This window comes from Candoia aspera, chromosome 13 (assembly GCF_035149785.1).
Source record: "Candoia aspera isolate rCanAsp1 chromosome 13, rCanAsp1.hap2, whole genome shotgun sequence".
NCBI classification, from domain to species: domain Eukaryota; kingdom Metazoa; phylum Chordata; class Lepidosauria; order Squamata; family Boidae; genus Candoia; species Candoia aspera.
Window position 1 is genome coordinate 23,619,522 of NC_086165.1, and position 25,533 is coordinate 23,645,054.

The 25,533-nt window shown below is 41.5% G+C and overlaps 1 protein-coding gene across 2 annotated transcripts in view; it reads left to right on the forward strand.

The window, feature by feature from the left end:
- IQGAP1 (IQ motif containing GTPase activating protein 1) overlaps positions 1–25,533 on the forward strand; it is a 115,942-nt gene that overhangs the window by 80,187 nt on the left and 10,222 nt on the right. Inside the window, exons 22-35 of one of the 2 annotated variants that reach the window (XM_063314180.1) lie at positions 4–73; positions 791–999; positions 1,346–1,501; positions 1,588–1,751; positions 5,707–5,931; positions 7,548–7,688; positions 7,774–7,858; positions 9,658–9,890; positions 11,893–12,025; positions 12,186–12,288; positions 14,721–14,856; positions 18,268–18,355; positions 19,269–19,481; positions 19,731–19,897. In XM_063314180.1, coding sequence (XP_063170250.1) covers positions 4–73; positions 791–999; positions 1,346–1,501; positions 1,588–1,751; positions 5,707–5,931; positions 7,548–7,688; positions 7,774–7,858; positions 9,658–9,890; positions 11,893–12,025; positions 12,186–12,288; positions 14,721–14,856; positions 18,268–18,355; positions 19,269–19,481; positions 19,731–19,897 — 2,123 coding nt within the window. Of the gene's footprint in view, positions 1–3; positions 74–790; positions 1,000–1,345; positions 1,502–1,587; positions 1,752–5,706; positions 5,932–7,547; positions 7,689–7,773; positions 7,859–9,657; positions 9,891–11,892; positions 12,026–12,139; positions 12,289–14,720; positions 14,857–18,267; positions 18,356–19,268; positions 19,482–19,730; positions 19,898–25,533 lie in introns of those variants that run through there. The other variant, XR_010068681.1, reaches the window with a different exon arrangement.

Here is a 25,533-nt window from a genome sequence, read left to right on the forward strand (position 1 = left end):
TAGATCAATGACATTGTGAAAATCCAGGCCTTTATCCGTGCCAATAAAGCTCGTGACGACTACAAAACCCTAAGTAAGTCCTGCAGAAAGAGTTCCTTTAGAATTACATCCTGGACCCCACCTTAAAATTATCTTTCTGTAATTGGAAATGTGATGTTCCCTGGTGTTGTATGCAGAGGCTGATACCAATGATCTGGAGCAAAATTGCTGGGAAAGAGGAAGTGACCCTTGCCCATAAGTAATGTGGGGGTGTGAGAATAGAAGAGAAATGTGTATGGGAGAGGTGTGGGGTGTACAGCAAAGGGACCTTCAGAGTGTGCAGTAAGGTGTGTGTTGTATGTGCTGGAGTGTCACAGAATACTAGAGCTGGAAGGGGCCATGGAGTCCAGCCTCCTGCTCATGCAAGAACCCACAGCAAAACATTCCAGGCACATGACTGCTAGTCTCTGCTTGAAGGAAAGCCTACCATTTCTCAGAGTCATTGGATCCACTGTGAAATTGTTCTGGAGGTTAGGAAGAAGTTCCTGCCTTCCTTCCTTTATCCCATCCTTCCAGTATCATTATGAGCTTAGGGATGTGGATGGGAAATGTATAGTGCAAGGAGGAGGAAGTTGTAGGGTTTTGTGTTTGAGGGTGGTCCCCAGCCCATGACCTGGTATGTGGGGCCTCTACAGAATCTATAGAAAGAAGGTATTTTCTATTTTCAGTAAAAGGTTTGCCTCTTCCACCAACAAAATATAAGATGGACAGTTTTTCAGTCTTCTTTGGCTGGCATCTTTTTCTTCTACAGTAAGTGCTGAAGAACCCCCCATGGCTGTTGTCCGAAAGTTTGTTCACTTGCTGGATCAAAGCGATCAAGATTTTCAAGAGGAACTAGACTTGATGAAGTTGCGTGAGGAGGTTGTGACATTGATCCGCTCCAATCAGCAACTGGAGAATGACCTCAACCTTATGGATATCAAAATTGGATTGCTGGTGAAAAATAAAATCACACTGCAGGTACTCCATACATACTCTTGGAAAGTGGTTGGAAGGACTTGTAATATTGCCGATTTTTACACAAATGTAATTATGCAAGACAGACTTTGAAATTATTTGTTGACAATTAGTACATTTTAGAAAAGGTATCTTGAAATGTATAAGGCTAGAATTGTTTTTCCTGACTTCTCGGATCTATATTCCCAATGGCTCAGTGTCCTAAGTTATTGGAGGAATTTTGCATGTTGAGCATGACAGCCATAGGAAGTTAGGTGACTCACCACCAGCTAATTTCCCAAACTGAGCAACATCCAAGCCCCAGAGAGCAGTCGGGTCTTGAATTGCTCCATCCTCTGTTCCTCTACAGGAAGTTGTCTCTCACAGTAAGAAGCTCACTAAAAAGAACAAGGAACAGTTATCTGACATGATGATGCTGAACAAGCAAAGGGGAGGCTTGAAGGCTCTGAGCAAAGAGAAGAGAGAGAAGTTAGAAGCTTATCAGCATCTCTTCTATTTGCTGCAGGTAAGAGAGGAATGCCACTTTGAGTTCACTGAGCCACTTCATTCCCAACATGTCTCCTCCATGACCTTCTTTCTCTTTTGCTGCAGACAAACCCAACGTACCTGGCTAAACTGATTTTCCAAATGCCACAGAACAAATCTACAAAGTTCATGGACTCTGTGATTTTCACACTCTACAACTACGCATCCAACCAAAGAGAAGAATACCTCCTGCTGCGCCTCTTTAAGACTGCACTGCAGGAGGAGATCAAGTAGGTGGACTTGAGGCTAATGCAGCAGTCAGTGCATGTATTGGCTCTTGGAGATTGCCTTCACTCCTCCACATCTCCTGAGGATGACTTTTCCTAAAGTGTGATGATAGCATTCCTCTTAAACCTTTTCAGAACAGTGTGTTTGTGTGTGCGTTGTTCCACAATTGTACAGGATCAAATGAAGAGATAGTGGGATCTGTGTTTCCGCAGGCTGCCCTCTTGGAAAACAAATTGGGCCTTCTTTGTGAATTTCAGCTTTTCCATGAATGGCAGCTGGGCAGTCTTCAGGCTGTATGGGTGGCCCCAGTGCTTCAGAGTGGTTATGAGCTCTCAGAAAATGATAGGGCAATTGTATAGAGATTCAGGAAGCCATCTTTAGGTGGGCAAGCTGACTGTTCACAAGGTGTGGGAATTCTAAAGAATTTGAAGGCAGAAGAAGAAAGGATTTTATGAGGGTGCCTGCTTCTCCGCTTCACTCAGCCCATCACCAAGACCAATTTTCTTCAATTAAAAAGAATCATGCCACTGCTAGGAAGAACATCTGGACCTCTGAATGGCCCTTGACTTTTCAGCCTATTGCCTTCTTGTGTGATTAGAACTATGTTGGAAGGCAAGCTCACATGCCAGGAGAGATCTTGCAGTAGAATTCTGGCAGGGCGTGAGAATGAAAACCTGGCATTCAGCTGCCATGCTGCAGTGCAAAAGTAGATCAGGTGATACTTGATCAGAAGGGTCAGTCAGCAAAAAAAAAAGGGGGGGGGGAATTGTGACCCACAAAACCACTGTGGGTTATTGTTTTGACCACTCCTGATGACTTTGAATATTTTTATAGTAATTTTACTGAAGATTATAATTACAGCAGTAAAAACTAATACAACCTAAAAAAGATAGAATAAAAAGAAAGAGTAGAAGGTATAGAAAAGAAAGAAAAAGAGGGAAAAATAGAGAAATAGAAAAGAATATAGTAAAGAAAAAGAAAAGGAATATATAAAGAATTCCCACCTTCATCACAAGTATAAACAATTTTAGTACTGTAACTTATCACCTCCTCTTAAAATACAATAAATGATCTCTTCCCATATCCCATCTCTTATCTATAAACAAATCCATAAAGTATCATTTCAGTCCTGGTGTCAGCAAAAGTCCATTAAGGGTTATCAGAAATAACCCTTGATTATTTTAACCTTGATTAAATAAACCAACTTAATATTCCTTCCTTCTAACAATCTTAATCTTTACTCCATTCAAATAATGTTGTAGAACTTGATTTTTTTTCATTTGTTTCTTTGCCCCTTCTCACAAGATTTTTCAAAACTTTAACAAGCCTCTTTTGTAAATCCAATATAGGAAAATAATCCAGGTCAGTCTCTCGGCTTATTGTTTGTGTATCCCTTTTAATTATTAAAACATCAGCTGGTTTCTTTTGTATGTCTAGTGTAGCATCTTTTTCCATGTCATTCTTGTAGCCTGTCATTTGTAAATCCACCTTCAACTCAGTCTCAGTCTTGTCATGTAAAACTTGTTCTTCTTCCATAACATCTTTTAGACACAGTCTCTCCATAGAGGCAGATGTCTCTGTTGACACCATTAATATTAACTTCTGGATCCATTTTTCAAAAATATCCTTCAATATATCCAATGTTAGAATATTTTGCTTCATTCTGTAATTGTAAGTCAGGTTTATGTGTTCTTCTCCTTTAATTGTAATCTTTAGTTTCCTCTAGTGTCCAATTTTTAAAATCTTACCTTACTATGTTTTTTTTTTAAAAATCAAAACAAAAGCATTTTCCCACAGGAAGGATTCTTTATAATTAATTCCAAAATCTTATTTCAAAAGTATTTGGACTCTTTGTTTGTTTGTAACTTTCTAAATTCAAAGTTTTAATCACCCTTTTGCTGTTTATTCAAAAAAACATTTTTTAAAGTTCTTAAACTTGTAGTTAAAACTTTCTTTCGCTAAGGATTGATGGAAATTCACCTGGTGCTGTCAAACTTGTTGATCCAAAGGTTCCCAATAGCTGAAAACAGTTGACAAGCAATTTCCAAAAGCGATTAGAAAAGGAAGTATGCGAACCTAGCATCCTTTCAAAAAAGCCAACTGTACTTTGAGCAAGCTGGCCATTCCCTCATCTCCCAGAGCTTTAAACCCACTGGAGAGCGCTGTCTTGCAGTCTCCTCGCGAGGAGCAACTGTAAGGAGCACTTGTGGGTGATCTCAAGTCCTCTCCTTATCTGGAGAGGAATTATGAAGAGCTGGACTACTCACTGGCTCTTCATTCCGCCATAGTTGTCAGCTCCGCTTTTTGTGGAGGTGTCTTCAGTCCAACATTTTTTCCTCTGGAAGTCCCTGACGACTTTGAACATTTTGTGAAGGAAAGAACAGTTTGTGAAGGAAAGAAATGGACTGATAGGACATTCTCATGCAAACTCATCATGTGCCCCTTCTCTTGGGGACCTTTGAGTCTGGAGCTGAATTGGTGGTTTTAGAGGTAGCACCTTAGGAACCTCCAGATGTTTTGGACTTTAGGTTAGGGTTAGGGCTTACCGTAACACAGTCCTACCAGCAGCAGCTAGCATAGCTAATAGGAATGGATTATGGGGACTGTAGCTCAAACTTTCTGGAAGGCACCAGACTCTAAATATATAATTAAAATTGTCTTGTCTTATTTGGTGGTCTAAATGAAATGTTATGGATGTCTGTTTTTGCTTTCAAAGTTCATTTCCTTAGCCAATCCATGGTTATTTTTACAACTTTCTAGCAATGTATTGTTGCTGTCTTTCTATTGTTGAATGACTAGATTCTGAAAGTGAGCTTCTGACCTTAGCATCTCTCATAATCCTTAATTTACCAACTGGAAACTTACACCCCACTGCAATCTAGCAACACTCAGTGGCTTACATTGCTTATTGCTTGTCTTGCATGTGGGCACCCCCAGATTAATCTCTAGGAGTTCCAGATAAAGGATGAGGTAGCAGTTGGTAAGAAAGGTACTCTTAGCTTGAGACCTTGGAGAACAAATAGTTTAACCAGGTATAAAGCATTTCCTGTTTTACTCTCTTAAACTCTACAAATGGTTAAATCCTGATTATGGAATTCCTGCAGTTTGTAGTTACTGGCTCTGAATAACTAAATTGATGTGAGAAATATCTCTGAGCATAGACTTGTTTGAAGATATTGAGCAGACATCTGCCTTGGAAAAGCAGGAGTTCCCCCAGAAAATTATATTCCAATAGGACCCCAAATTCATTGTGTGCAGAGTATCCCTGCTTCTCCAAGAAGTCTTCTCTGGTGTAGAAGCTATAATTAAAAAGTAGAGACTCTGTTGAGTCAGGCTTAACTCCTGATGGCTACATGAACAACATCTTCATGGTAACAGTATGAAAGTGATACACCTCTGCTGCCTCCCCAGTCTAGCTTACACCCCTGAGGTTTCCTGGTGGTCTCCCATCCAAGCAGGGATGTGTGGCTTACTGAGCAGGTGATAGCAGCAAGCTGTACCAAAAATTCAGAACAAAGTCACCCCCTCCCCAGGAATCACAAAGAAAACCAATTTAAACGGGCTCATCAGTCCATCTCCCTTGAGTACCAACATTAAATGGCAGCACAATATCCAGATTCAGGAGTGAGCTGTAATTATTTAGGACACAGTAGCTTGGATCAAAGGAGGTGGTAAAATTAGTTCTGGTAGATTATTCAGAATCCCCTTGATCAGACCATATCAGCTGGTGTGTAAACAAACAATGGATCTGTTAGCAAAATAGAGAGGACTTAACACAGCAATCAGTTTACTGCAGTATTAAGACAAGTTTGATCTGAACTGCAAAGGCTGATGCGTACTCAAAAGTTCCTCAGGCAGGACATGAGAACAAATAAGGCAGGAGGTTGGCACCATGCTCACGAGTGCTACATTAGAAGGCCCTTGAGTTACAACAAAGGTGTTCTTATCCTTTCCCAGGTCAAAGGTGGATCAACTACATGAGATTGTGACTGGAAACCCCACAGTAATAAAGATGGTGGTGAGCTTCAATCGTGGTGCTCGTGGGCAAAATGCCCTGAGACAGATCCTGGCACCGGTTGTCAAGGAGATCATGGAGGACAAATCCCTCAACATCAAAACGGATCCAGTGGATATATACAAGTCGTGGGTCAACCAAATGGAGTCCCAGACAGGGGAGGCCAGGTGCGGAGCTGTCCCCTCTCGGTGGTTCTGGCATTAACGGTGCTGGAGGCGCCAAACAGACCGGAAGGTTTGCAAGTCTGGAGAAAAGCAGAGCTCTGGCGGGCTTTACTAATGGCAGACAGATTCATTGGCGGCATATTTTGTGGTGAAAAATACGATGGCATATTTTTCTCCTTTTTATTTATTTTTATTAGACATTTTAGAGAAAATATAAAAACAGGAAAGGCGTAGAAACAAAACAAAAAAAGTGATAAAAGGGTAGGATTCAAGTGGATAAGCAAGGGATTTACAAATATCATAGAAATTACTGTTTCCCAGTATATCAATAGTTGAGTGTACATAAATGAATATATTATATTATTTTAAAAGCATGAAAGTCACTATTGAGCTCTAAGCAGAGAATAAAGATCAGGAACCATGGTCAGCACAGTATGAGTCACAGAACAATAAAATCTGTTCATATGATTCTAGTTTAAGAAGGCCTATAAAATCTAGGAACGGTTCCCAATTCATCAGATTTATTTTAAGATACAGAGTTATTCTAGAGATGAAAGCATGCTCCTATAACTTAGTTAACCATTCTTCCATAGAAGAATGGAAAAAGCTTGCAGAAGTTAGCATGTATGAAGCTGTATTTTGTTGGAATATACGGTTTAGTGAAGTTTAGTAAAAAATATTGCAGGTTAAAATGGGAATTCAGCTTTTAAGATTTGTTTCATTTCAGTATGAATCATTTTCCAAAATTGTTGAACTTTACCACAGTGCTATCAGGCATAAAAGAATGATCCAACCTGATTATTGCATTTCCAGCAATTTTAAGAATATGAACGGTTCATTTTAGCAATCAGGACTGGATTATATTCCAATATACCAGTTAGAGAAAATAAGTATAATATTTGGGATAAATGTAGTATTCTTCTTCCATTGAATTTCCCAGACTATACATTAACATTTTGTAAATTAATTACCAAGAATAATGAAAATAAATGTTCTTTCTCTTGCATGACCAGAAAATGGTTTCCAAGAGGCCTTTCAAGAAAAGGGGCATGAAAGCCTTAGCAGGCAGGGCCAGGCCAATTCAGATATTTTAGTCATCCCTGACTCATACTCAGTTTCTTAAAATTGAAAACAAACTGTTGTGAATCAGCTGAACGTTGGGTATTAAAGCAAGGACAATCCTTTTGTTCCCCCGCCCCCATAAGGTGGGGAATTAGAAAAGGCCAGAAAGTTGCTGTCTAGAAGATAAACAGATTAATTTAAGTTCTTTATTACATTAAAATCTTAAATCAGCTTTAAATTGATATTACTGTTGACATCTTTCATTTGTCAGCTGCTGTCTTTCTCCTCCGTCTGCCCGAAATGGGCCTGTATCCAGTTCAGCGTGGTTTGGGCAGCAAATGAGGGTGGGCTTCAGGAAAAAACGATGAGGGTTACACTGCCCTGCTTCTGCTCATGGCAATGGCTGCTCACTGAAAATCCAGCCCCTGCCTTTTGCTGTTTCTGGGGGCACAGAGGAGCCGCACCGGGCCAGAGAAGAGGTGAAAGGGGGGCCAAGGGCACAGCAGCAGGGTCAGCCCTCAAAATTTGTTGCCCTATGGCTTTTTTTTTTTGGACAGTAAACTGCCATATGATGTTACGCCAGAACAGGCACTGACCCACGAAGAAGTAAAGACACGCCTGGACGCCTCCATCAAGAACATGCGAACCGTAACAGACAAATTCTTGCTGGCCATCATCAGTTCCTTGGAAAAAATCCCGTGAGTTCCACAAGCTGCTCCTATGGCCAATTTTTCTGGTTTTTACCTCCTTTTACCTCCCTCACTGCCTTGATTCCTTCCGCAGTTATGGGATGCGTTTCATTGCCAAAGTCTTGAAGGATTCACTGCATGAGAAGTTCCCGGATGCCAGCGAGGATGAGCTTCTGAAGGTAAGGAGCCAGATCAGAGGGCTGGGTGGGGAGGGGTCCCACTGTTCTGAGGGGTGGGGGGGATGTTCTGCAGCTTCTGCTTCTGCCTGCCTCTTCCTGCTGGGCTTCTCCTCTGAATAGGCTGTCAGCCAAAGCTTATGCAGCTCTTCCTTCTTTTCTTAAAAGAGAGAGAGTGTCAGGTAAGGAATGTTTTTAGAAGAGGCATTTGGTAGCCTTTGAAACACCAAATGGGTGGCACCTTGCTCTCAAATGCTCTCTGTTTACAGGAAAGGAGGCCCACCGGGGCAACCTTTCAGTTTCCTGAATTGGAGCAAGGAGCCCCTCTCTCCCCGTGGCTTGGTGGGATTGTGCAAGGCACCGTACCTGGCAGTTTCTCTTGCAAGACAGAAAATCTTGTGCCTCTTCCTATGAGAGACTGAATGCTGTTTTCTTCTCTTTTCTAGCTCTGTGCTTTTCCACACTGAGGCATCGAATCTAGGCTTTCTCTGCAGGTGAATTAACTTTTTTTGAGAGTACATTTAGGGCAGAAGGAGATCTCCCTACGAAGCAGCTTTCTGGTGACAATATATTACATCAGCAGCTGAGATTTAGCGTGGCAAACAATGCTGGACTATGCCAGAAGGGCCCTTAAGAACCAGCCTCATGTTTCTCGCAGCTCTGACCTGAAGGCAGCTGTGTTTCCATCGTGCCTTTCTCCTTCTGAGTTCTGCAGGCATGTCCTTGTTTCTGCCCGCCCTGTGGGCATCTCCCTGTGGGCATGAGAGCCAGTTTGGTCTAGTGGTTAAGGCAAGGGGCTAGAATCCAGGAGGCTGAGAGTTCTAGTCCTGCCTTAGGCATGAAAGCCAGCTGGGTGCCCTTGGGCCAGTCCCTCTTTCTTAGCCCAACTCACCTCACAAGTTTGTTGTTGGGGGGAAAATAGGAGGAGGAAGGAGTATTAGGTATGTTTGCCATTTTGAGTTATCTATAAAAACAATAGGTGGGATAGAAAATAAACAAATAAATAAATCTCTGTTACTGGAGAAGGCACTGGGCATCTTGAAAGCATGGAAAAATGCGTATTTCCTTTAGCTCAGCTGCTCCTTCTTTGATCATCACTATCTAAAGTCCTGAAGGTGAGAAGAGAAACTGCCTTGGGAGCAGCAGTGTCCAAATTCAGTGCCCTGGGAAATTAGGGCTTTCTGCTCTGGCTGCCTCTGCCTCACAAAATAAAGGGATTTTTTTTTTGAAAAAAAGAAAGCTATAAAAGCCAGAACAAAGAAGACAGCTACACTCCTGAATTAATCCTGGCACATTTTGAGTTGTTATTTGTTTAGGAAATTAAATTTTTTACATGCCTCTAAAACCTTTCTAAGGAGCTCTATACAATTACCTCACTTCTGGCTACTCTTAGGAAAAATACATAGTGAAATACATCAGGAGGAATGCGTGGGTGCACCTGTCAACTCTCTCTGGTGCTGGTCACTGAACATCCAATATATGAAGGCTAAGGAGTATTTGAGTTACTTAGCTACAAAGGAGCTCAATTTCAGTTGCAGTGTGATCATGTAGTTCCTGCTTTTCTTGCTTTCTCTGCATCTGAGAAAAACATTTCCCAAGTTGTATCTAATTACCTTTAAGAAAAGCAGCAGCTGACTTTCTGCCAAGTGTTTGCAATTTTCTTTTTCTTCTAAGATCTGGTGTCTTCCCTTGCATATCTGAGCAATTAAGTAGGTTGGCATGGGAAACAGAAATAGGCAGGGCTATTCTGGAAGATCCAGAGGCCACAGGGAACCCAGTTGGTATCTTCTCTCTGTTTCCAGATTGTGGGCAATCTTCTGTACTATCGCTACATGAATCCAGCCATTGTGGCACCTGATGCCTTTGATATAATTGACCTGTCAGCTGGAGGACAGTTGACTACAGACCAACGGCGAAACCTTGGTTCCATTGCAAAAATGTTGCAGCATGCAGCATCCAATAAGATGTTCATGGGGGACAATGCACATCTTGGCCTCATTAATGAGTTCCTGTCTCAGTCCTATCAGAAATTCAGGTAGGGAATTTTAAGCAGTAGGTGGGTAGTATGGTAGAGGATGTATGTTGAAAATGGATTATGTTCTGGGAATGCCCTGAGAATTGTAGTGAAGTGTTCATTACTGACAGAAAGCAGGAACATTGCCATTCCCCCCAGCCACCTGTTCGCAAATACCACAAATACACCAAGCTATTCTTGGTATATGAAATGCAGCTTTGATTATCAGCAGGACCAAAACAAAATCTTTAGTTGTTCAGAAATGCCTTTTATTAAAATATGTTATTAGAATATTTTACAGTGTTTAATTTAAAAGAGAATAATGCACAACAGTGCAACATGAACATTGCTACATGTTTTTCACTATTTCCTGGAGTTTTCTAGATATTTTTCTGCAATGGGGAAATGTTCAATTTGAGAGAACACAGGACTTTTTCTTTCACCTTTGCTTCTTTATTTATTAGGTTTATGTCCCTTGCGGTATGAAATGTCAATCCTTGTCAAATAGTAATATTAAACTGGCAATTTGATTGCCTAGGAAGAAGATTTCAATAAGATTTTGAAATCAATGATGGAGGAGGCATGCTCAGGTGTCCGTTGTTTTACCATTTCTAAGTACCAGCTCTTAGTAAAAGAAACATGAACTTGATACCATTGGAAAAAAATAAAGAGGCCAAATACCCGCTTTCATTTGTAAAATCTTCTGGACTGCTTTATTCCAGAAACTGTCTAGTATTTTGCTAACATCGGGCACAGCACTTACAGATTGAGGTGTCTCTAAGATGTACCTTGGTGGGAGCATGATGGTAGTTTAATTGTGTGAGGTTCTGGTTTTTATTTTTTATACATTTACTGTGGCCTGATTGTTGTTAGCTGCCCAGGGTTATAAGCTGGGCTGTTACATAAATCATTTAAATAAATGTGCACACACCCCACATTCTTTATGGATTTTAGTGTGCAGTGCAACCAGTCTCCCATGGTCAGGGCTGAATGTATGACACCAAAACTGCATTTTGGATTTGCACTCATGAAGTAAGTCCTAGGATCCTGGCCCTTTAATCTGCTTGCCAACTGGGAGGTCTCCTTTCAGAGCAGAATTTGATTCTGACTTGAAGGGAATTCTGGCTGTAATGACCACTTCTGTCTGCTTTGCCACAAACCAGAGAGTAAAAGCTGAGTGAAGAGGGAATATACAGTATATTGATGTTATCTCCACTGATTAATTTGTGATTGTGGAATCAGAGGCCCCTTGAAAGCACATTTGGAATCTCATGGCACAGCAGTTCAGGGGCCATCTGATTATTCAGGGCATCAGAACTCATGAAAAGAAATGCCCCAGAAGCCCAACCGCACTTTGAAAACAAACCATTTTCAAGGGAAATTGAACTCATTTGGTAACATTTGGAGGATGAAAAGGCATCTCAGCCTCCTTCTCTGGACTCCTAGGTTTTCTGTATTTAAAGTGGAAGCTCAGCCAGAGTCCTCCATGGCAGAAAAAAAGAAAGTCAAGCTGCAGTTGAAGATAGCAGTCCATTAAAAATTAGCCAGATAGCTCCAGTCCAAAAGTGAATTACAACAAAATAAGAATAAGAAAAACAACTGTTGATCAAATTAACAAGGCTGCCCAGTTTCAGGTGAAGCATGTTTGATCCTTTAATTGCCAGGACAGCAGAGCGACTTGGGTTTCCTCAGCCCCTGACCCCTGGGCCAACCAAGAAAATAGTTTGGATAGATCCTCCTTGCAGATGAGAACCTCTCATGTGCATGGAGAGGACATGGCTCCATGCAACAGCCCTCATGGCATGAAGTGTTAACTCTTCCAATGTTGCTCTCTGATGACACTATCAAAACAGAACAGGCCCTCTAAATGGACATGTGCGAGCACTGTAAACAATACAAAGAGCTGTAGTGTTCTCAGCATGTCCCTCGTGGTGCAAGATAAAATGCTGCCTGCGAAGGCCTCTCTTGATCCACAGTAGAATGGTGCAGGACAGGACTGGACTGACTTTTCTTTCCTTTAAAGGCGCTTTTTCCAGGCTGCTTGTGAGGTCCCAGAACTGCAAGAGAAGTTTAATGTTGATGAGTATTCTGACTTAGTGACACTCACAAAACCAGTGATTTATATTTCCATTGGAGAAATCATCAATACACACACAGTAAGTCTTGCGTATTGATTCTTGGTGCTGTGCGCATACCAGCGTTCAAGTCTCTAAGCTCTGCAATGGCCGGGCAGTATATTCTATTGCAAAGAATGTCTTTTTTTCCAAAAGGTTTGGAAACCATATAAAGCAGCTTTCTCTCTTGTACCCAAATCAGCTGCTCCTGGATCATCAGGATGCCATTGCTCCAGAGCACAATGATCCTATACATGAGCTTCTGGATGACCTGGGAGAAGTTTCTACCATTGAATCTCTGATTGGTGAGCTTTTCCAGTTTATTATGGCAGAGGGCCTGGGTACCTGAGAGACCACTTATCTCCCACTGTTTCTGCCCGGCCAGTACGTTCCAGCAGAGTGGGCGCGCTCCAGGTCCCCTCCATTAGACATTGTCTTCTTGTGGGACCAAGGAAGCGTGCTTTCTCTTGTCATGGGTGCCGTTGAGCTGAAGTCATCAGCGCAATGGCACACATGACAATAGCAAGGAAACAGGGGAAGGGGCTCAAGATAAGTAGCCATCAACTCACAACGACTAAAGGTCAAGAAACAATAGCTAAACGGATCACGGAGCACACCCAAGCCATTAGCGCTAATACAACGGAGATCGCCCAGCTGACAGCAATCACCGGAGGAATAGAGAAACCGATGATGGGCGATCCCGGAACGCCAGCAGGGCCTCGCAACCCCTCACCCACTGGCAGGTCAACGTGTTGGACAAAGGGGGGTGACGTGACCGCGAGTGAGGGGGCGCTGACCGGCGCGGGGTATTTAAACCCCGCACCGGCGCGCTCCTGTCACTCTCAGCTTTTTTCCCGATGCTGTACCTGCGCTGTGAATAAACCAGAGCCTGTTCCACCGAACCAGTGTCTGAGCATTATTCAGAGGTAGGCAGCGCATGACATCTCTGTTGCAGCCCCCACCCTCTGGAACAGCATCCCCCAGGGTTAGGGATGGTGCCCTCTCTCCTAGGGTTCCAGAAAGCTTTGAAAACCTGACTTTGGTCCCAGGCCTGGGGTTGATGTTTATTATTTTTCAGTGGCACCTTTTTTGTTGTTTTTACTGTCCATTAGATTACTTTAACAGGGACGCAGTGGCGCTGCGGGTTAAACCGCTGAGCTGCCAAGCTTGCCGATCAGAAGGTCGGTGGTTCGAATCTGCGTGATGGGGTGAGCTCCCGTTGCTAGTCCCAGCTCATGCCAACCTAGCAGTTTGAAAACATGCAAATGTGAGTAGATTAATAGGTACCGCTTCAGCGGGCAGGTAACAGCGTTCTGTTTAGTCATGCCAGCCACATGACCACGGAAGTGTCTACGGACAAACGCCGGCTCTTCGGCTTTGAAACTGAGATGAGCACCGCCCCCTAGAGTCACACACGACTGGACTTAATGTCAAGGGAAACCTTTACCTTTACCTTTGATTACTTTAGTCTGGGCTATCTGTGTGATTCAATTATTTTAGCTGTTTTCAGGTTTTCCCTAGTTTTGTATGCCACCCAGAGTCCCCTGGAGTTGGGTGGCCAATAAATTTAAATAAATAACAACAACAATAATGATAAACTTCCATAATTGTTGAACTTTTGGATGTTGAAAAAAGCAGCCATAAACAAGCTAAACAACAAGGCTATTCCATATATATATATAATATATATACATATATATATATATACATATACATATATATATATTCATATTCAACACAGAGTGGTTTACCACAAATCAATAAAAAGTTTTGAAAAAACACCAATACACCCGAAGGACAATAAAACAGTAAAAAAGAAAAAAGAAAAAAAATGAGTAAATAACTGTCAGGCTCTGCCTAAAATTAAATTCATCATGCTTTCAAGCATGATTCTGACATGCATGATTCTTTCATGAGATTTATTGAGAAGCAATGGGTACAGTTACAAGAATTCTGGCAACTGAACTATTTCCCATTTAAAACCAATATGTCCTCAAAGTACATAGCAGCAGAGATTTCTTTTTTTAAAATAAATTTTACTGACAATTTTTACTTGAATAAAAGAAAAATAAGAAATATCAATCTGCTAGTCTTCTGCCTGTCTGTCCTACATAGTGGCTGTTACAGTTTGCATTGTATGTTGTAAATAACTCCTGTTTTTTCTTCTTTGGCTGTTGGGTCTTTTGGGTTGCTTAATAAGTTTTGAAGAGTTTTAGTTGGTTTATGAGCTATGGTGATGCCATGCGGTTGTAACAGTCTGTTGGTGGTTTCTGAGATGTTTCTGATGTATGGCAGTGTTATCCTTTTCATAGTTTCCATCGGTTGGGTTGCAGTGGGTTGGGTGGTGAGGCACTTTTTGATAAAGTGGAGTGGGTATCCATTTTGTTGGAAGATGCTGTGCAGATGTTCTTTCTCTTTTTTCTGGTGTTCTGGGTCGCTGCAGTGTGTAAGTGCTCGTCTGAATAGTGTTCTTACACAGCTTCTCTTGTGGGAGGTTGGATTGTTACTTTGGCAGTGGAGCACTTGGTTGGTGTGGGCAGCTTTCCTGTAGACTTGTGTTTCTAACTTGCCATCATTTCCTCTACTGATGAGGATGTTCAGGTACCCATTTTAAATATATGTTGTATTTTAGCCATCTTAAAGATATCTTTTACATTCTGCAATTTCTCATTGTTCAATAGTTAAAACCAGTCATTAATGAAATCTAAAGAAAGGAAACACCCTCTTTCTCTTACAGGAGAAGGATGTGGCAACGTGAATGATCCCAGCAAGGAGATGCTTGCCAAAACAGAGGTTTCTCTCACATTGACAAACAAGTTTGATGTTCCTGGTGGTGAGAATGCTGAGATGGATGCCAAGACAATCCTGCTGAAGTAAGTGAAGGCCATGACATCCCTGCTCTATTTCTCTTGCTTTCTCTAAGGCAGCGGGCTGGATGCTGTCCTTTCACTTCCTTATAATCACCCTGGAACATGCATGCCAAATCTGTAGCAATGGTCTGCTGTCTTTCAGCGCTGGCACCCAGTTTTCCGGCATAACAAGACAGAGAAACCTAGGTATCCTTGGAACCTTGCATGTCTAAAAAAGAGGATAGAAGGATCTGAGGGGCAAAGTGGACATATATTGCCCTAAAGAAGACCTGCGGTATTGGAACTGATAACTTTGGATACCTGAGCCACAGAGCAGTTGTATGTTCCTCTAATCATGCTACAGCCTGTGTAAGGGTTGAAGCCATGATGGATTGTGTACAAGTTGTGCAAGGCTGTCTTAGGGATACTGAGAAAAGCTGCTTTTTAAACCAGATACCCGAGTGGAGGAATCCTGTTTCAGGGATTGGCAGCATTTCTCTTGCTTTGCAGGCATTGTGATTGTTGTTTCCTAAAGATGGAACAGATAGTCATTTCACAAGGGGTATTTTCAAACAGAGACTGGAATGGGTGGCTGCTGACCCTTTTTGGGGTACCACTATGCTACTTTGGTGTAGTGGTCAAGGCACCAGGCTAGAACCAGGAGACCCTGAGTTCTTGTCCTGCCTTAGGCATGAAGCCAGCTGGGCGACCCTGGGCCAGTCACACCCTTTCAGCACTGGGAAGCAGGCAGTGGCAAACCACTTGTGAAACCTTGCTAAGAAAACTGCAGGGACTAGTCCAGGCAGTCGCCAGGAGTAAACAATGACTTGAAGGTACCAAAGGGGTAGGGGACAAAACAAAACAAAAGCCCAAATCAGTCACAATACATAAGCCCTGTATCTCTTACTATTTATTTCCCACCCCAATCAACTAGGGCTTTGGGTGGTGAAAAACACAATTGATATACATATTATAATTAAATTGATATACTTATTATAATTAAAACTATAATAAGTCCAAACAACTAAAAATTAAACTTAGAAGAGGTGCCAGGATAAAGTGGGGGCTGAATGCCTGCTGGAATAACAGTTTTAACTGGCCTCCAAAGTACAGGAAGGGAGAGATCCTTGCTTGTGAGGGTAAGATATTGCAAAGAGTAGAAGCCCCACTGAAAAGGCATTTTGCCTGGCTGATGCACCATGAGCTTCACATGGCGCAGATTCTACCTTGGCAAGGCATTGCCTGATAAAGTTGGAACAGTGCAGCCAAAGGCTTTAGAAGTACTGACTAGCACTTTGAAATGAACCCAAAAGTCAGCCGATAGCCAGTGAAGTGACTTCGGGATATGTGTAATTCTACTCTGGTGGGAGGTCCCCCCAGGAACCTTGCCACCACATTTTGAACCAGCTGTTGCTTCCAAGTCATCTCTTAGGGCAGCTTCCCATAGAATGCATTATAGTAGTCTTAACCGTATGGTGAGTTAGTCAGCATTGTTAGGGCGTCCTGGTTGAGACAGTTGTAATGGCCTGTGGGAATGACCTTGGGAGACAGGAGGAAGAACCACACCCTGGACAACTATCAGGCAAAAGATATCTCAGCCCACAGAAGGAACCCTCCCTAGTTTTCTACAAGGTAAAAATAAATGAGGGGAGAAGTGCTTTTAGACTTGCAAAATTCTGTTACTGTAACCTTTCAATAAAGGTAGTGTTAGTACTCATGGTTTGTGCTTCTTGCCTGGACTACCTGCAAGGGCTGACTTTAGTTGAATAATTGGTGTAGCAGTAGTAGCTAAGCTATGGCTTCCACCTGCTGTTTCAGCAGGTTGCTATGAGTCAGAAGGAGCCCCAAACCATGCACCAACAACTTTGGGGAAGCACTACCATGTCAAGAATAACTACCAGGACTGATGTTCAAGGAATGCTCTGATGTTAACTGGCAACAAGCAGCTCATTCTTGCCAGAGTTTAGTTTGAACATGTTTCATCCTGTCCAGATCTTGGCTGCCTCCAGGCACTAATTCAAGACTTTCATGACATTTCCATCTCAACTTGGAGTAGGGATGTATAATTGGGTGTCCTTGGCATATAGCTGACAGTTCATCCAAACCAGCAGACAATATCTCCCGATAGCTGCATGTAGACATTAAATAATATCTACATAGAGGATAGTATTTTGCCTTGGGGAACTGCATAATGAAACTCCAAACGGCTTGATTGCCTCTTCACTGGCACCATCAAGTGGACCTGCCCACTAAGGTAGGAGCAGAACCACAGAAGAATACTACCCCCAAATCTGCAAGAGGTCCAAAATGATACCATCTGAGAACTAAGACCAAGATGGGTGCATTCCCAACACCCAGGCCCTGACAAGTCATCTAACAGAAGAACCAGTGGTGTTTCTGGCCTTTGACTGGGCCTGAAACCTGACTGGAAAGACTCCAAATAGCCCGTTTCTTCCAGGATCCTCTGAAATTGAACTGCCACCACCTCTACATTTCCAGAACGGGGATGTCGGAGACTGATTGAAAGTTGTCAAGAACAGCTTTATGTCCAGGGAAGGCTTCTTCAGGAGAGGGTGCATGACTGCCTTCTTTAAGACAATTGGCATCATGCCCTCCCTCAAAGAAGCATTAATGGATCCTAGATCCAACTGCACACACCTTGGCTGGCCACCCAGAGGAGACAGGAGGGGTATGGGTCAAGCCTGCAGGCTTAGCATGCAAATCCCAGAGGACTAGGTCCATTTCCTCAGACTCCACCAACTCAAAAAAAATCCTAGATGATAATTCCAGAAGATACTGCCCCACTCAACCCTGTAGGATGCTGTCCAATTGGCATTGAAGCAGCCTTATCCGCTAAGAAACCAGTTTCATCCACCATGCCTATTGGAGCTGTGGTTTGCCCATCCTTCCCCAGAAGGGTCCAGGTTACACAAAATAGGGCTGCCAGTTGGGATTCCATGGATGCAATAATTATGGAGAAGAATTGTTGCTTCGCCACTCTTAATGCACTGTCTAGGCTTCAGCTTGAGCTCTTAGTAGTGCCTAGACATATCAACTTCTGGTTTAAAGCCCTCCAGGCATCTTTTTAGTCTCTTTATTTCCCTTAGCTCCTTAGTAAACCAAGGAATGAATTGGAACCAGCAACTAGAGAGAGGCCACATTGGAGCAATTGTATCAAATGCTTTGGCTCTCTCCATGTTCCTTGAGTCAACCAGGCACCAGACAGAATTTTTGCCAGAAGGTTGAGGAAAACCCCAGATGACCCCTGGAAATGATCCTGATTCATTGGGTGCCTGAGCAGACCAAAATATGTGTTTGCCCGTATTGCAGAGGTTCAGAGTAGTCATGACCCACAGTTTGACAAGGCAGCTCAGTGGCAGAATAGAAACAGAAATAATTTATCATGCTTTCAATTCTTTTCTTTTTTTTGTCCAGCACAAAGCGTTTAATTGTGGATGTAATCCGTTTCCAGCCAGGAGAAACATTGACTGAGATCCTTGAAATTCCAGCTGCTGCTGAGCAGGTATGGAAAGATAGTTTGCTCATGTGTTTGACACAGCTCTGTAGCTACAAGTAATAAGGTAAGGCATCCCTACCTGTTGTGCCAGTTCTGAAGTAGTGACTCATGGCCCCCTTCCTGGTAGGAGGCCCTCCGGTCAGTCACTCATGCCCTAGTCATCTCCCATATAGACTATTGCAATGCACTCTACATGGGGCTACCCTTGGAGAGTATCCGGAAGCTACAGTTGGTTCAGAATGTGGCCGCGTGAGCAATCTTGGGTGCCCCAAGGGTGGTACATGTAACACCTTTGCTGCGGGAGCTGCATTGGGTGCCAGTTTGCTTCCAGGTCCAATTCAAGGTGTTGCTTATCACCTTTAAAGCCCTACGTGGCATGGGTTCAGCTTACCTGAGGGACCATCGCACCCCCATTGCATCGACCCATCCCGGTCAGGCAGAGAAGGCATATTACGGACCCCATCCATAAAAGAATATCAGTTGGCAGGGCCCAGGAAGAGAGCCTTCTCTGCTGTTGCCCCTGCCCTAAGGAACACTCTTGCCCCAGGGAGGAAGGCCCCCCATTCTCCTGGTCTTCCAGAAAGGGATAAAGACCTGGCTCTGCCATCCCACGTGGGGTGTGAGGAGGGGTAACCAACCCTGGGGGTGGTTAGCGCCCTGAAGACACTCCTATAAATTAAGAAGTTGGATTATATATTTTTTTATTTAAGAACATTCTTTTTATTGTATTTTAATGATTATTTATTCTTGCTTTATTGTAAACTGCCCAGAGTTGCTCTTTGAGTGCGATGGGTGGTAACTGAATTTGAAATATAAATATAAATATATAAAGACATGAGGAGAGGAAAAATCATTTAGTTCTGCATTTTTACTTGGTTTAGATTGTGATTTGCAAATGACATGTTGACCCCTTTTCTAGGAAGTTGAGCACCAAAGGGCCATGCAGAGACGAGCTATTCGGGATGCTAAAACCCCTGACAAAATGAAGAAATCAAAAGCAGTCAAGGAAGACAATAACTTGAGTCTTCAAGAGAAGAAGGACAAAATTAAATCAGGGCTGAAGAAGCTGACTGAACTGGGCATGGTGAACCCAAAGAATAGATACCAGGATTTGATCAATGACATTGCAAAGGTAGGTATTGTGGGAAGCTGGAGAACTGCCAGGAGGAACAAAATCAGCCAATGACTGTTGTTCAAACAGCAGTTTGGGGAAGAAGGGATGATTCTGTTGCGTGGCAGATAAGTGCTCTGTATAATCATCCCACACCTTGGAATATCTTGTTCACCAAGTTTAGATAATGGCCAGGTAAAAATACCTGGCATCTCAACACCAGATCTTCAGGTCAAAGCCTAGTTTTTATATATTCCTCTCCTGGTTTAGGATATCCGGAATCAACGGCGCTATCGCCAGAGGAGAAAAGCGGAACTGGTGAAACTTCAACAGACCTTCAATGCACTTAATTCCAAGGCTACTTTTTATGAGGAGCAAGTGGATTACTATAAGAGCTATATCAAAACTTGTTTGGATAATTTGGCCAGCAAGGGCAAGTGAGTGCCATTTCCTCTAAATCTTTGCAATTTAACTTCTGTCATAGTAATAATTACTGAGAAGGGACTGAAAGTAATTGATGTTGTGATAAATAATATTTACACAAATGTCTCTATATCATTGTTATTACTTTTTTTGTATATTTAATTGTTATATTAAGTTGTTAAATAGTATAGACAGTTCACAAGGTGGGACAAAAATATTTGTTGGGTTAGAAATAAGTTTAAAGATGGTTAAAAACATAAAAGCTGTAACATGGAAGGTTAGAGGCTTGGGGTATGTGTTAAGAAGATGAAGAATAGAAGCACAATTAAGAAAGGTAAGACCAGACATAATTTTTCTGCAAGAAACGCATCAAAAAATGGGCGGAATTAATGAATTGAAGCTAAACTGGATTGAATAAATATGAAAAATTGTATGGTGCTTCAAAAGCAAGGGGAGTAGCAACACTGATTTCTAAAAGATGTGGGTTTATAATGGAAAAATAAAGAGAGATGATAAAGGAAGATATTTAACGATACAGGGTCAGATAAGAGGTGAGGGTATTACATTAATAGATGTATATGTACCAAATGAAAAACAGAGTGAATTTTTTAGTATTGTAGTAAAGCAGGTTGAAAAAGAAAGTAAAGGGATGATTATATTAGCAGGAGACTGTAGTATGGTAGTAGATAGGAAATTAGATAAATCAAATGTAACATTAGAGGAGCTGAAAAATAGAAAAACGATGTTAAACAGATTGATGAAACAGATTAATTTAAAAGATGTCTGGAGAGAATTGAAAGGTGAGGAAAAGGCATTACATACTTTTCACAAGTACATAATACATATTCGAGAATAGATTATATATTTGCTTCAAATAATGTGCTAACAAAAATTACAAATGTAGAAATTGAAGTTATAAAAATTAGTAACCATTCAATGATGAGTATTCAAATGAGAATGAAATGTGGAAGCAAATAAGGAAGCAAAAAGATGGAAAATGGATATGAATATTTTTAGAAATGAAGAGCTAAAAGAAAAAATTAAACAGATAGTGGAAGGAAATATAGCAGGTTAATGATAATGGCGAAACTGAACAAGGAATATTATGGGCTCAATGAAGGCAGTAATAAGAGGATTAAGTATTAAAGAAGCCTCAGTATTAAAAAAAAGCAAATGGAGGAAGAGATAGAACGGAAGACAAGAGAATTAGAGAGAATGTATAATATTAATAGAGATAAAAAAATTTGAATGAGATATTAGCATTTAAAAAAGAATTGCAAGGAGGTGAGATGGAAAAGGTCCAGAGAAATTCGATTGATTTAAAAAGAGAATATTTTGAATACACTAATAAAAATTCTAAGATGTTTACTAGGGCTGTTCAATTAAAAAAGACAAAAATAGAAATAATATTTATTTATTATTCAAATTTTGCTACTGCCCATCTCCCCCAAAAGAGGGACTCTGGGCGGTTAGGGTATAATTCAAGATATAAAAGGAAACAGATGTAATTTGATGAAAGATGAGAAGTTAAATACAACTAAAGGGAGTTCAGAAGTGAAAATTCTCAAAGAATTTTTATAAAAAGAGTTTATAAAGAATTTGAAAGTTGGAAAAACACCTGGGATGGATGGCTTAGGGATAGAATTTTATAAAGTGTTTAAAAAAATTTTAATTCTGAAACTGGAAAAATTATTTAATAGTATTTTAGAAGGAGGGGAGATTCCACCATCCTGGCAGTATTCTACAGTAGTTTTGATTCCAAAGCCTGGAAAAGATAAATCGGAAATTGACTCATATATACCAATATCATTGAGGAATCAAGATGTGAAGATATTCACAGCAATATTAGCGAAACGATTGAATGGGTTTATAGGAAAATATATTAGAAATGATCAAAACGGATTTATAAAAGGGAGACAAATGGCAGATTTAATGAGAAGGTTATTAAATGTAATTAATTATATAAAAGAAAAAGAGGTAAAAGCTGGAGTAATATCTTGTTGTTGTTGTTGCTTATTTGTTCAGTCGCTTCCGACTCTTCGTGACTTCATGGACCAGCCCACGCCAGAGCTTCCTGTCGGTCGTCAACACCCCCAGCTCCCCCAGGGACGAGTCCGTCACCTCTAGAATCTCATCCATCCATCTCACCCTTGGTCGGCCCCTCTTCCTTTTGCCCTCCACTCTCCCAGCATCAGCATCTTCTCCAGGATGTCCTGTCTTCTAATTGTGTGGCCAAACTATTTCAGTTTTGCCTTTAATATCATTCCCTGGCTTGTCGTGGTGCTGGAGCTTGAGCACCTCAGTGATGCCATGAGCTAAACCGTCTTTCACTGCTAAACCATCTAAACCATGAGCTAAGCAGTCTTTCACTGCTTCTACATTTTCTCCCTCTATTTGCCAGTTATCAATCAAGCTGGTTGCCATAATCTTGGTTTTTTTGAGGTTTAGCTGCAAGCCAGCTTTTGCACTTTCTTCTTTCACCTTCATCATAAGGCTCCTCAGTTCCTCTTCGCTTTCAGCCATCAAAGTGGTGGTATCTGCATATCTGAGATTGTTAATGTTTCCTCCAGCGATTTTAACTCCAGCCTTGGATTCCTCAAGCCCAGCATGTTGCATAATGTGTTCGGCATACAAGTTGAATAGGTAGGGTGAGAGTATACAGCCCTGCCGTACTCCTTTCCCAATCTTAAACCAATCCGTTGTTCCGTGGTCTGTTCTTACCGTTGCTACTTGGTCGTTATACAGATTCTTCAGGAGGCATACAAGATGACTTGGTATCCCCATACCACTAAGAACTTGCCACAATTTGTTATGGTCCACACAGTCAAAAACAGAAATAGATGTTTTTCTGAAACTCCCTGGCTTTTTCCATTATCCATCGGATATTGGCAATTTGGTCCCTAGTTCCTCTGCCTTCCCTAAACCCAGCTTGTACTTCTGGCAATTCTCGCTCCATGAATTGCTGAAGACTACCTTGCAGGATCTTGAGCATTACCTTACTGGCATGTGAAATGAGTGCCACTGTTCGATAGTTTGAACATTCTTTAGTGTTTCCCTTTTTTGGTATGGGGATGTAAGTTGATTTTTTCCAATCTGATGGCCATTCCTGTGTTTTCCAAATTTGCTGGCATATAGCATGCATTACCTTGACAGCATCATCTCGCAAGATTTTGAACAGTTCAGCTGGGATGCCGTCGTCTCCTGCTGCCTTGTTATTAGCAATGCTTCTTGAGGCCCATTCAACCTCACTCTTCAGGATCTCTGGCTCTAGCTCACTGACCACACCGTCAAAGCTATCCCCGATATTGTTATCCTTCCTGTACAGGTCTTCTGTATATTCTTGCCACCTTTTCTTGATCTCTTCTTCTTCTGTTAGGTCCTTGCCATCTTTGTTTTTGATCATACCCATTTTTGCCTGGAATTTACCTCCAATGTTTCTAATTTTCTGGAAGAGGTCTCTTGTCCTTCCTATTCTATTGTCTTCTTCCACTTCCACACATTGCTTGTTTAAAAATAATTCCTTATCTCTTCTGGCTAACCACTGGAATTTTGCATTTAATTGGGCATATCTCCCCCTATCACTGTTGCCTTTTGCTTTCCTTCTTTCTTGGGCTACTTCTCGTGTCTCAGCAGACAGCCATTTTGCCTTCTTGGTTTTCTCTTTTTTGGGATTTCTTTGTTGCCACCTCCTGAACAATGTTGCGAACTGCTGTCCATAGTTCTTCTGGGACCCTATCTACTAAGTCCAGTCCCTTAAATCTATTCTTCACCTCCACTGCATATTCCTTAGGAATATTAGTGAGCTCATATCTAGCTGATCTGTGGGTCTTCCCTAATCTCTTTAGTCTGATCCTAAATTGTGCAATAAGAAGTTTGTGATCTGAACTACAGTCAGCTCCAGGTCTTGTTTTTACCGACTGTATAGATGTCCGCCACCTGTGGCTGCAAAGGATGTAGTCAATCTGATTTCGGTGTTGTCCATCTGGTGAAGTCCATGTATAAAGCCGTCTCTTAGATTGTTGGAAGAGAGTGTTTGTTATGCAGAGTGAGTTGTCTTGGCAAAATTCTATCAGCCTATGTCCTGCTTCGTTTTGTTCTCCCAGGCCATGCTTAACTGTAATTCCAGGTGTCATTTGACTGCCCACCTTAGCATTCCAGTCTCCTGTGATGAAAATAACCTCTTTTAGGCGTGTTGTCCAGTAGGTGCTGCAGATCCTCATAGAACTGCTCTACTTCAGCTTCTTCAGCATCTGTGGTTGGGGCGTATATTTGGATCACTGTGATGTTAGATGGCTTGCCCTGAATTCGAATTGAGATCATTCTGTCGTTTTTTGGATTGTATCCAAGCACTGCTTTAGCCACTTTACTATTAATTATGAAGGCTACTCCATTTCTTCTGTGGTCCTCTTGTCCACAGTAGTAGATCTGGTGGTCAATTCATGTGAAGTGGCCCATTCCAGTCCATTTCAGTTCACTGATGCCCAAAATGTCTATCTTTAATCTTGACATCTCACCAATAACCACATCCAATTTGCCCTGGCTCATAGATCTTACATTCCCAGTTCCAATGATGTGTTGATCCTTAGAACATTGGATTCGCTGTTCACCACCAGCACCGTCAGCCGCTAGCCGTCCTTTCGGCTTTGAGCTAGCTGCATCCTCACGTCTGGGGCTAGTTGAACTCATCCTCTGTTCCTCCCCAGTAGCATTTTGACCATCTTCCGACCTGGGGGTCTCATCTTCTGATGGTATACCGGCATATCTCTGGTTGTACTGATCCATTTAGTTTTCACGGCAAGAATACTGGGGTGGGTTGCCATTACCTTCCCCAGGGATTGCATTTAGTCTGACCTGTCTGTCATGACCTTCCCGTCTTGGGTGGCCCTTCACAGTTTAGCTCATGGCATCATTGAGGTGCTCAAGCTCCAGCACCATGACAAGGTAACGATCCTTTGCTGAAGGGAGTAATAGCACCAGATATTTTTAAAGCTTTTGATTTAGTAGAAAGGCCAACATTAAAAAATTTAGCTCAACAAATGGGATTTGGAAAAAAAATTCAACATATTATTACAAGATTATATGCAGGGAATAAAGCTTCAGTATTAGTTAATGATGGAATAACAACAATTTAACCTAAGCCGAGGGACAAGACAAGGTTGCCCTTTATCTCCAATTTTATTTATTTTAGTGATAGAATTAGTAGCGAATGTGATAAGGAAAGATAAAGATATAGAAGGAATAGGACAAGGAGAAAAAGTAAAGATTAGTTTGTTTGCGGATGATACTTTATTAACTATTGTAGAACCATTAGAAGCTTTAAGTAATGTTCAGAAACATTTGGAAGTTTTTGAAGAAGCAACAGGTTTGAAAATAAATTGGAATAAATCTGAGATGATGTTAATAGTATTAGAGGGGAAATAGAAGAAATTAAAAAGAAATATAAGATTAAACTTATAGAGAGTTTTAAATATTTGAGGATAAATATAGCTAAAAATTTACAGGATTTAAAAGCATAGAATTTTGATAAACTGAAGGAAGAAATAAAAGAAAAAATACTAGGATATAAAAAATTGAAATTGTCATAGTTCGGGAGAGTAGCATTATGCAAAATGAAGATTTTACCTAAAATAAATTTTTTATTTTGTATGCT